We start from the raw sequence: 12,205 nt of genomic DNA on the forward strand, positions 1-12,205 counted from the left end.
CAGGCCCTGTGTACAGGGAAGAGAGCGATTCTATCTTTTGGCCGAATGATCTCACGACTCAGTACCTAGGCACCTCCCCGCACCAACCTGGTGACGTAGTATTACCAGGCTCCCAAGCAGTTTGAGTATTGAAATGAACGGCTCTATTGAAAGATAATTCTCCAATCATTGTCCTTTCTTTCAGACAGATTAACGCATGCTTTACAGCATGCTCCATACTCATTCATATAATACTCACTAGATCCCAAGTAACTAAGAGAAACCAGTTACCTTCTCCACGGTTCCTCCTGGCTGATCACCAGTCAGCGCCACTTTGACGGAAGCGGCCTGGACGTTCAAGTCCGGACCACACGGGTCACTGGCTCCATCGGTCAGGCCGGCCGTTCCTGAGCTCCTGGGCCTGGCCTCAGCCTCAGGCCTCTTGTGGTTTGGGCTGACCCTGGCCACTGGCTTGTGCCTGGACCCCAGGTTGTCATTCTTCTGCTGGAGGGAACTGGGGCTGTCCGTGCTCGCCAGACTCTGGCTGCCTGATCCGGCTTTGCACTCCAACTTGGGTGAACTCCTCGATCCTGAAAGCTCCTTCCTCCCCAGGCAGCCAGGGCTCCCCTCGGGGGCCTCTGAAGGGACCAGCGGGTTGGCCGCATGTAAAAGGGTGTCCCCCACGCCTCCTGGGACACTCTCCTGTAAGTCCAGCGAGCTGCCAAGGAGAGGCACCGAGGAGGCCTTGCTGACCAGGGTTTTCTGGGGATGTGCCTCTTGGTTGATACCCGTGACCTTGGAAGAGGCCGCTGAGACGCATGTAGAGCTGTTGTCTGTCAGAGGCCTGCTGGGACCTGAGAGGGTCCCCGGGAGGGAAATGCAGTCCCCTTCGCCATCAAACTCTTCTTCATCACTGGCGTCGTCATCGTAGCAGCCCACCCTCCTCTGGCGGAGGAGAGGGTTTCGGAGGACCTGTGGGCTCCCGGGAAGACTGGCTTGCCTGACAATTGTCACCTGCTTGTGGAAGAGCCCAGAGGCCCGCTGACTTCCTAGAGACACAAGGCTGTTGGCCCTGGGTTTTCCTGGTTCCTTGTGAGCTGGCGGGGTTGGGGAAAGAAAAGTTGAATGAAACATCTTCCCATCTGGCGTGGTCTTTTAATCTGAAACCCCTCATTACACACGAGCATTTCCACGTTCACAAATGCCACATACACACCTTCTGGCTACTGGACACCAGGCTGAAATGATACGGTTTCTCGGGATCTCCACAGAGCAGAGAGCTGGCTTCCCTCTCTCCTTTTCCTACTGGTCTCCCTTTTTGTTTTTCTACTTTTTAAAAATATCTTAACCTCTGGTTTGTTTCACTTAAACATGTGTGCTGCCTAGAGACAGAAATGTATTAACTTGTCAACATCCGTGATGTCTAACACATTACTGACTTCGACGTAAATGCTGCCGCCGAATAGTCCTCTGTGGGAGGATGCCCGGGGACCCACGGGTCCTGCACACCTGGGCCTTCTTATCACCTGAGGTCCTTCCTTCATCTGCAAAAGTTGGAGGTGGGGCTTGATTAACGGGCACGGTGAAGCCTGAGATTACACATGATTTATAAACTCCAACCTGGGAAGGGAAGGAGAGCGTGGGCTGCTCTGCAAACTCTCCGCTTCTCGTTAAATGTAGTGCAAGATTACATGTGCTTCCGCCTTGCAACTTTTCTATCAGAGACCAGAGGAGGCACATCACGTGCTCCAAATGAGCTAGACGGGTTCTCATCTGCCTCGCCTGACACCAGGGATTTTCTTAGGCAAACAGGAGAAATGAGCAGAAGGAAACCACACTGGCAGGAATGAGAAGTCAGTATGGTTCACATCAGATCATTATTTCAGATTATACCGAGAAAATAATCAATGAGGTCTTTTTCTAAAAACCCCTATTTGATAACGTCTAAGTTCTGAATCTTTCACTCACTGCCCTCTTTGAAAGAATTAAGTTAGGGCCTAGCGAGGGAAGGAGTTTGGTTAGGATTGCCCTAAAACGTAAGGCCATCAGGTGGCCAGCCACGATTTGGTGCCATAAATTCCAAGACTACACTGTGTAAATACCATCCAAAGGGGGTGGTTCAGCATCCTTCAACACTGCGGGTACAGAACGTCAGCCCAGCCCATTTACCACAGAAGTGGGGGGCCAGCCACTAAGAGTGGGCTGCATTTCCCAAGAGCAAACTCTGAATTTAGCCAGGGTAGAAAGGTGGCTTCTACTCAACCAGAGGTGTGATTTCCAGTTCTCTTTGCGTATCCCAGCACCGTGACATATAAACCAACACATCGTGGAATCGGAAAAGTCATGGCTTACGGGAGGCGCCAGGCAGCTCCGCGGAGCTGCCGCAGCCACTTCCAGGGGGGTCCTCATCCTCGGAGCCGGCCACCACGAAGTCAGACAGCGGGCCTGGGACATCGTGAGCAAAGTACTGGGAGAGTTCAGATTCGGAGATCAGGGAGTCCTGTTGAAGAAGGCAGTGCGGGATGAGGAATTTGCACCAGAAGCAGATTATTTTAAACAGTAGTTGCATCCTATCTTCCCGAAAACACTTTGTTCTCATCTGTGGTCACTCAAAACAGCTCTGATGGTAAACACCTACTTCCATTTACTTTAGGATGGCGAAATTAAACAATGCATTAAAAGGCAATGGCTGCCAGACAATGTTTTTAAGCAATATTTTTTTGGCTGTGATCAGAAAAGCCACAGCAGCAAAACATCAACCATCCCAGGAGAAACACTGGAGGAAGAGGTAGGAAGTAGAATGGAATTCCAAGGCACTGGCTCGGCCTATTGATGCAACAACAAAATAGGAGAGTTTGACTCCTGTTCTCTGATCCACTGGCATTTGGGAACGTCCACCTGAGAAAGATTCCACACTCTCCTTAAAGTTGCAGGTACCCTCCCGCAAACTGACCAGGGTCCCCCTTTATTATGAAGCAGCTATTTTTCAAAGTGTAGCTTAGTTCTTTTATTTTGTTGTTCTGTTCTTTTCCTGGATGAATATTTAATAAACACACATCTGTATACTTGTTCTCTAATGAACATTGTTGCCACTTCCTGTGTAAAGTGGCCAAAATGACTCATGGACAGAAATATGGGCTGGGATCTGTAGTTTGACTTATGGGCTTCAGGAACTGGTTCGTGGGCCAGCTGAGCGAGGCAGCAGTGTGTCTTGACTCACCTTTTTTGCAAGAGAAGGACTCTTCAAGGGGGTACCTGTTGGGGGAGAAATTCACCATATTGTCACTGAAGCTCAAATCCTTACGGACAGGCTCACCTCCTTAACTGGAGAAGAAGGAGCCAATCATATTAAACAAAACCACCTTCGCTGCGTGGATATGGACGTGCGTGCGTATGGACGTGCGTGCAGTCTACCTAGGTACCTGATCCCCATCCTGTCCCACCTCCCAAGATTCTGCTCATGCTTCAAACCCTCAGACGCGGCTACCTCCATGATGATCCTAGTTGGAAGAAACTTCTTCTGAATTTCAAAAATGTTTTATACTACCCATATACCAATTTCCATATGCACAATATAATTTAATTACAAGTGGATGCATCTCATCTCCTTCCTCGACTATCTACCTATCGGTGATCTGGCCCTGCAGGGCTTAGCACTAGGATCTAGGAAGTGTTCAGTGATATTTGATAAATGGATAGAAGGATGAATGAACCAAGGAAGACCAGCCCAAAAAACTCATGGAAGAATGAGGGAGAGGGCTGAATATCTATTTTAGTTTTTAGTTGAAGGACAAAAAGACTCAGCATTGAGGCTTTAAGTTATATTCCATGAGCAAAAAGATCTTGGGCTTGAGGATCATGGCTTCATAAAATCTTTTATAACTGACTGAATGGATATGTTGGGATTATGAGAGGACAGCCTTCAGGCAGGTCAGGAGAATGAGTTAGCTGAACAAAGAGCCCATTATGGCTATGCCTACTTTCAACATATTAATTATGGATGTAAATAATTAGGGTATTCCACGGTTGCCAAAAAACTGTATGCCTTCCTTTGCCTCTGACAACCAGTAACTCATGCCTCAGTCTCCTCCCGACATCAATCTTAATATCTTGGGTTCAGACATGTCTGCAGAGCCCCTTTAGAGATCCACTCTACAGGAAACATTACTTTTCCAACTTGATGCAAAGTTTCATATTTTAAATTCATATAAAATTCTTACTACCTCAATCCTTTCTCTGGTTGAACTTTCCACCTAAGAAGGGGGAAATCATGATTTTTTGCAGCCTCTGTTACCCTTGAGTTGAAACTTTTAATTCATATAAAGAAATCCCAGGTTTTTGGATGGATTGTACCCTCCCTGCGTCTACCAAAACAGCTGGTATTTGGGTAGCACTTCATTTCCACCCAGAACATTTCAAATGAATTGCACATAAACACCTGAAATGCTGCTCACTCGTTTCTGCAAATTATCTTAAAGCAGTGTAAGAAGCATGCACGGGTGGAACTTTAATACAGCACATTAAATAACTGCAGAAATCAAAAGCAGCAGCGGCAGCAAAGAGAAAGCCTGGAATCTCTTTGACAGCTACTTCTGCCAAATGTGATAATTACCAAGACTCCAATAATACTGGGCAGGGGGGTGCCCCTGGGGGGAACTCAACGAGAAACTCTTCTGAATGTTGAATGAAGATGTGCAATTACAGTACCTAAGCCAGGAGAGGAATTGGCCTCTTTGCTCTCCTGATAAGTGCTGCGTGCTATCACTTCATCCATTTCCTGCTCGGAAACCTGGTTGTCAACAGAAAGCACAAATTAGACGATTTTATTTATTTATTTTTCCCCAATACAAGTAGCTAGGACCAGAGTCAGAGGCTGGAGTGCAGACAAAGAGGAAAACTGCAGGGCCAAAGACTATGACCACCCCCTGAAGCAATAAATCAGGGCATGTAAGGTAGTGTGGCTGGGTTAACGATTGCTTCAAACAATGTATTCAAAACAAGAACTTCAAAGGGTTCCCAAGTTCAGGAAGCAAAGCATTCAGCTCTAGTTACCAACAACATGGCCGATACGTGCCTCTCTCTAGAACACTCACTTCTAATTCTTTTTTCCTAAACTTTATTTAAACAATTTCAAACTTAGGTGAAACTTTCAAGAGGAGCACAAGAATAGTATACTCTTCACCTAGACTCACTATTTTGTAACATTCTGCCACATTTATACTCACGCTCCATCGTTACACACACACACACACACACACACACACACACACACACCCCTATAACTTTTTACTAAACCATCTGGGAGTTAGTTACGGACATCGTGACCCTTCACCTGTAAATAATTTAGCAAGTATCTCCTAAAAACAAGGACCTTCTCTTAAATACCCCTGGTACTATTATCATGCTCAGGAAATTTAATGTTGATACAAACGACCGTCTAATATACCTTTCACATTCCTAACACTATCCTTCAGAAATGCTCAGAGACACTCAGAGTGTGTCTTTAGGCTGGAAATAATTCACCGAAAGTTTGACGCCAGGCTGGGAGGAGATAAGGATTTTCCTCGAGAAGGCAAATCAGCGCTCCGCTTCTTTGATCGATGTCTCGCGAGGGGAAAAATGTCAACTGAGTTAAACTGTGTGCACAGTGATGTGACCGATTTACATTCTGGTGCAAGCTCCTTATCTGTGGTGGACCTTTAGTGGCCTGTCACCCGTCAACTTCCTTGCCTAGCAATGCTTTAGAGAAAAAAATGTTTTGGGTGGTGGTGGGAGGGCGCAGTGGGGCTAGGGTGGCGGTCAGGCAACCCAGGGTCCTGGTCTCACGTCTTTTTAGCAACCTTTAACCCCAAACAGTTCTGAGCCTTTGTCTTTCCTGGTGTTGACAATGTGAAAGAAACCAGGCCAATTCAAACCCTCAGTTAGCAGTTGTCTGATAGCTTCTTCCTGCTTAGATTTACATTATGCATTTGGGGGCAGAAAAACTACCAAACTACAAAAACTTTTCCCTTCTCAGTGCATCGCAGAGGCACTCAGGGTCAGTGTGCTTCATGACTGGGGCTAACTTTGACCGCTTGTTTAGGGTGAGTTCACCAGATCTCTCCACAGGATTTGTTGCTACTGTCGTCGTCATTAACGAGTAATCTGTCAGGAGACAATGTGAAACTCCGTCTGTATCCTGCTTCCCAATATATTTCCACTCAACGCTTTTAGCATCATTGATGATTCTTGCTGAATCAATAATTGCGATGAAGTTTTCAAAACGGTGATTTGGTAACTATCTTTTCCTTCTATATTTATTGGTAGCATGGTAAACTCATGGATTTCCACACCCCCCATCAGTTGTTATCCATAACTGTAATTATTCGTAGGAAGATTTTTAAAAAGCCTGATACATGCTGAACTATGAGATATTTTAAAAAACAACTACGCAACTTGTATAGTTTCTTTTTTAAAGAATATTTGAAATGTAGAATGGTCATTTTGTGTACTAAAATAACGTTTAGCATAAAAAATATTTGGAGTTTGCAATCTGCCTTAAGAAGTAAATAAATATTTCTGTACAGGATTCAGCAAGACACTTTAACCTAACAGATAAATCATCATCACATCATAGCTTTTATGTAACACTCTCCAGTAGTCGTCACAGGAAATAAATATGTACACACACATGCACACAGGCATATCTCCCCGCCCCCAACATACCTTCATAAAGCAAAGAGTAATTTTATATAATTGAGCCATTAAACAGAGGTTGCAAATTTTTCTTGATATTAGACTTTCAATATTCACAACTATTTTTCTGAGTGGGGAAAAAAAATGGCTGGGGTTTGAAACAAGTGAAAGATCTCCTGGATAACTCTAATCAAAAGTTAGAAAGCCGCAGGACCCATTAATAATGAGCCTCTGTTACTTTCTTCTACTTCACGTAAGCTAGAAGCTGCCACCCGAGCAGGTCTAGATCTTAGCTTGTCTAGACCTGGAGGGTTCGAATATCCCAATCGGGCAGCCACTGCTCCAGTCATTATGAGAAACAGAAGAAAAGAAAATCCTTGTGGTATTTCTCTTGGAACAACATGAAAACTGAGAAGGCACATACATTTAGTATCAAAATGTACTATTGGCATAAAATGTTGGGATAAGCGGTACAAAAATACGTTCAACGTAAAATGGAATCTTGACCAAAAGGAAAATATAGTATGATGTTACAACTAAGAACACCATGTTTACCTAGGCGGAAACATGAAATCCAGTCAAACAAATACTGAAATTTGGTTTCACTGGACACATCTCCAGCACCATCCTGACGACCATATTACTGCGGCTAGAAACATGAGTCAACCCATGTGTTCCACGGGATCACAGACCACCAGTCCACCAGGACTGTTATGCTTTGCACCGGAATGCCATTTTGATGTTTGATTGTACTGGCGAATGAGGCAGACGCTTTGGGCTGAGATTAGGCAGACCTCCGAACAAATCATGACCTGTGTTAGGTTGGAGTGGATTTTGAAGTTGGGCATGCCTGGAAGCCAACAACTGCAGCCCACGGAGAACTTAATTTTCTATGTTGCTGAGGGATGTGCTGGGTCAGCCACAGCTTGCTGGGCTGCTCCCTAAGGTGAGAGGAGTGGCCACGTGGGTAGTGGAATCCAAGGGGGGACCCCGGAGGGAGGAGCTGAGACTATGAGGCAAAGTGGTGTTAAAAGTGACCCAGAGAGACTCATGGGGACAGCGGGGGGACAAACTAGAACAGATTCTAAGGGAAAGTCAGGACTATAGAACAGAAAGGAGAAAAATGGGGAGTGCCAAGTAGAAAAAATGGAAAAAGGTGGAGGAAGCAGGACTTGATTTTCTATTGATGATATTTATTCAAGCAGTTTTTAATGTAAGACATTTTAAAGAATGCTCGTAGACAAGAGAAAACGATCTGGGGGAAAGAAAGTAGTGGGGTTGAGTTTGAATCAGTCTGATGGCAATCGTTGTTCAAGCACTGTGGTTGACATCACCTTCCCAATCAAGGCCTGGAGTCATGGCTGGATAGCGCTTATTTGTACAGGGGAAACTGGTCAACAAATGAACACCACCGAGACAGTGAAAATGACCCCATAAAGTTAATGCACTAAAGAAATCTCAGATGTGGCCCATGGGAGGACCAACCAGGTCTCCTGGCACAGACGTCTTACTCTTAAAATGGCATAAGAGTCCATCCAGTACAGCAGCCTGGGACCATTTAGGATGTAATCAAATAATACTACAAATAATACAAAAGGGGTGGCCACATGACGGGCATGGGAAGAGCTAATGTTCTTAATAAGCATTCTGAGTTGTTGAAAGGTCAAATTTTGTAAGATACAACCTGATTACCATGTTAGAGATAGGCTAACTTTAAAAGATTTTTACCTGGAGTGCTCAAAAACAACAAAAATTAGTGCTCGAAGTGGGCTGAGTTGAACTTGCTAAAGTGTCCTGTGGTTAGCTTAAAAAATTAAAAGCAATCGAATTAAGTAGAAGAGATACAACCAAGTAAATAGCAGAGGCCAACGACACGGGGGCTATGATTATCTGCAAGTTAGTATGGGCCAACTATGTGATATTGATGCTGAAAAAAAATTAGTGGGCTCTTAAGCCTAATTACACCGGAGTATTTTGCTCAGGTCAAGGATGGCCTGGACAGATCACCTAGTTTACTGCTCTCAGATTTTCTGGATGCAGAAACCCAAAGAGGTTAAGTATCTCACCAGAAATCGAACAATCAGCTGGGGGTTACTCAGAACGCAGCACTCCTACCTTCCACAAATTTTAAATTCACCAAACATATTGTCAACGTTTTCTAATAAAATTTTCTGAGTGTGGAGAGAAGAAGTCTAGATTAGTGGTTCATTTCCCGTGTGTATCAGTTACCTTGGTCACTGTGTGGCCACAGGCTGATTCCCATCCCCAGCTGGGTGAACTGTCTCATCAAAGAGTAGGCATAGGAACATGTGTGTCATTGCTACTGGACAAATAGCTGTCTTCCCATACTCAGGAGAGTATGAAATACTTCACCTTTGGATTAGGGTGCCGGCCGATGACCAGGCGAACGGGTCCTGGGGGGCATTTGCTCAAGATGGCGTGGACTTTGCTCAAAGCAGCATGGCGGACGTTGACTGAGTTCACTTCCAGGATTTGATCTCCGCGGCTAGGGAGGCAACATGATCAACTCTCTGCGGTAACAGTTAGCTTTTTACAAGATTTCCTTCTGGGAGAGGTTTATAATATGAAATCTTTTCTGAATACTTTAACAAAGCAAATGACATCCTTTCATCTTTGCATACGTATAAAAAAGCAACACAGTCATAAACACATTCGGTTTTAAACTGACAAAGACCATTACGCATATCTATCTGCATTTTCAGAAGTAGTAAAGTTAAATAAAATTGATAATAAGGACAACAATGAAGGCTACCATTTCTTGAACACATAGTATACGCCAGGCACTATACAGAGAGATTTACATAACTATGCTTTGAATAGGTATTATTATTCCCATTATGTAGATAAAGCCACAGGCTCAGAGAGGTTACCCAGATGTCACACACTGTTGATCTCAGGTCTGTCTACCTTCTGATCATCAAGTGACAGTCTCTCGACCACCATCAGTTTCTCTTTCCCTACCATCTTGAAATGATTATTGTAATATAATTTAAGAAGGAAATATCTGAAGCTCAAAGGTTACCCAAGAATTTGTAAAAACGTTTCAAATTTGAACAAATGAGAAATTGGGGACAAGATGCCCATTTTGACTTGAAATTATAGGGAGAGAACTCAGTACGAGAGAACAAAGACTCTTTATGTGGGGTTTGAAGAATGTTCATTTGGCAGGCTCCAGACATATGGAACCATTCAAGAAAGAAACATCATCTTGGGATGTCATTAAAGGATTTTTTTTCCTTGGGTTCTAAAAGTATATTTTCTTTAATGTACTTTGGATGATTTGCTAAATTTTTTTCGGTATGGAACTTCACTCTGATGATTAACTAAAAACATAATATAATCTATTAACAGCACCCCAAAATGGCAACCTCAAGGAATGTCATTTTGTCAATTCCTCAACTGCTCAAGGACTTAGAAACTTCGAGGGGAGAAAGATGATCCTGTCTGCACAGAGTGTTTCGTGCAATACGTGTACATTCTTGTGAAGTTTAGGTGGGCACAGACCCACTGCAATTACTATATAATAGAATACCTAAACCTCTCTTGTATAAACAGAATACCCAATCTACAACTCAACTAGCCGAACTGAGAAATCAGACACGTGGTGATTTCAGACAGTAAGCATCTAGACGTCACCTCTTAAAAAGGAGTAAAACAACAGGAAAGGTTCAGGAGATTGTACTTAATAATAAAGGCCTCCTGTTCAAGGGCGTGATTTCCGGACTCTCTTGTATCCAGTGATTCTGAAACCATTTTGAGAAGTTCCCAGTATCTCCTATGAATTTTACATAAATGAATATAAAAGTGAAAGAAAATATTTGGATAATCATAGATATCTATATAGAGTTGTATTGTGTCAGGTTTCTGAGACTGAACTTCTGAGTCCAAACAGAACAAAATTGGTAGGGACAGCCAAGATCTGGAGTTCTTGAATTCAACCAAATTTCATTTATATTATCTTTTCATCTTTGGAGATGTTTTTGATTGTAATCCTGGCTATATGACCGCAAATAATAGAAACACTCAGAATCCCACAGGGGAATGTAACAGCGCAGGTATCTTACATATGTATGTATTCGCATATTCACAAACACACCAGAACTCTAAACTTTCAGGTTTACAACCCACCTCAGATTGCTCTCCATCTTGGCCACTGATCCAGGGGCAAGGCTGTGAATGTAGATGCCTGGAGGGCTGTTTTCTAGGGCCAGGCAGCAGGCACCAATGCCTAATCCAACTCTGGGCTCTGTGGGAGGCGTCATTGAAAGAAAACAAAATTAAAAACAACAGCAACAAAAACTGAAAAGCAGTATTAAGTGATCTGAAATGGCATTAATGTATATGTTGACCAATAAGCATTTATTTTTGGACCAGACTCAGAATACAAATTTTGCTTTTCTTTGTCAATAGGGCCATATTCTGTTAATGAGTCCACGGCAGAACCAGGGGCTAACTATGGACTGTGAATTACTCAATCAATGATCCATCCTCTTCTTAGTCTAAAGAGCCTCCTCGAAGCTGCTTTTGGAAATAGGCAGAGTCCAAGTAATATCTTCTATTCTGCACACACAACTTTAGGTTTTCTTTCGCCTCTCTTTTTAGCAACTAACCTCTTGGTTATTTAATTGCCCACCATATTTCTACAGCTGGTGGGGAGGAAAAGGAGACAAAGATTAAAAGCTTAACAGAGCTAGTTTCCGGTTCTGTACACTTGTGACATGGTCTGTTTTGGGGAATAGTAGTTCATCAAAAACACTACAAAGATGTGCAAGAGAGAAGAACAGATGAACCTTGCACAGCAGTATGGTACAGAAGAGGAACTCCCTTTACTTACAACAAAGTACAAAGTACACATTTGGTGTCACCCAGGACTTTCAGTTACTGGTGTTAACTGTATTCTTGACTATATTCTTCATTCTTTAAAATGTTTTATTAGCCCTAGAATTAAGCTAGTCAGTGATGTTTTTCACATGAGTCTCTGACACACCGTGACTCATCTGGAGAGAGCTTAAAAAATCGTGCTACTGGTAACTTCCCTTCACTTTAGTAAAATGACTAAAATCTCTACTTTTGATCCCACTGTCCATGTAGAGAATAACATATGTTGTTGGTAGCAGAGTGTTCCAAAGGAGCAATTCATAGAAAAAAACGTAAAAAATTAACCTAAGAACAGATTACAAATTATTATTTGAGAGAATGTAACAAAAATGAGGAAGAGCTGGTATCACCTTTGTTGAGGGTTACTTCCATGACAATTCTGTCCTTTGGCCCGGGGGCCTTTCGTCCCAGGGACGAAGAACTGGCTTCATCGGCACCCACCGCTGAGGTTCCCCCACTGGTGTTGAAGTTTGGGGAGCTGGATCTGCTCATGTGTGTGGGTGTGGAGCAGGGTGTGAGGCTTGGGCTCAGTAACTTGGTGCGTACCGTTAAGACAAATAATCCACTCCGGATTTGCTGAAAAAACAACAGGAAGGGCTAAAACATTCAGGCTGTCCTTTTATCAAAGGGTGGAAAAAAAAAAAAAAACACC

At 43.4% G+C, this 12,205-nt stretch overlaps 1 protein-coding gene across 1 annotated transcript in view; it reads right to left on the reverse strand.

The window, feature by feature from the left end:
- The window catches only part of PDZD2 (PDZ domain containing 2), a gene marked incomplete at its 5' end in the record, with an annotated part of 238,404 nt that overhangs the window by 25,632 nt on the left and 200,567 nt on the right, over positions 1–12,205 (reverse strand). The window contains 7 exons of the mRNA XM_082836165.1: positions 271–1,076; positions 2,332–2,479; positions 3,200–3,234; positions 4,687–4,768; positions 9,028–9,160; positions 10,804–10,921; positions 11,904–12,129. Of these exons, the coding sequence (XP_082692291.1) occupies positions 271–1,076; positions 2,332–2,479; positions 3,200–3,234; positions 4,687–4,768; positions 9,028–9,160; positions 10,804–10,921; positions 11,904–12,129 (1,548 nt within the window). The remainder of the gene's footprint in view (positions 1–270; positions 1,077–2,331; positions 2,480–3,199; positions 3,235–4,686; positions 4,769–9,027; positions 9,161–10,803; positions 10,922–11,903; positions 12,130–12,205) is intronic.

This window comes from Leucopleurus acutus (assembly GCF_964270905.1).
Source record: "Leucopleurus acutus genome assembly, chromosome: 3".
In the NCBI taxonomy this organism is placed as follows: domain Eukaryota; kingdom Metazoa; phylum Chordata; class Mammalia; order Artiodactyla; family Delphinidae; genus Leucopleurus; species Leucopleurus acutus.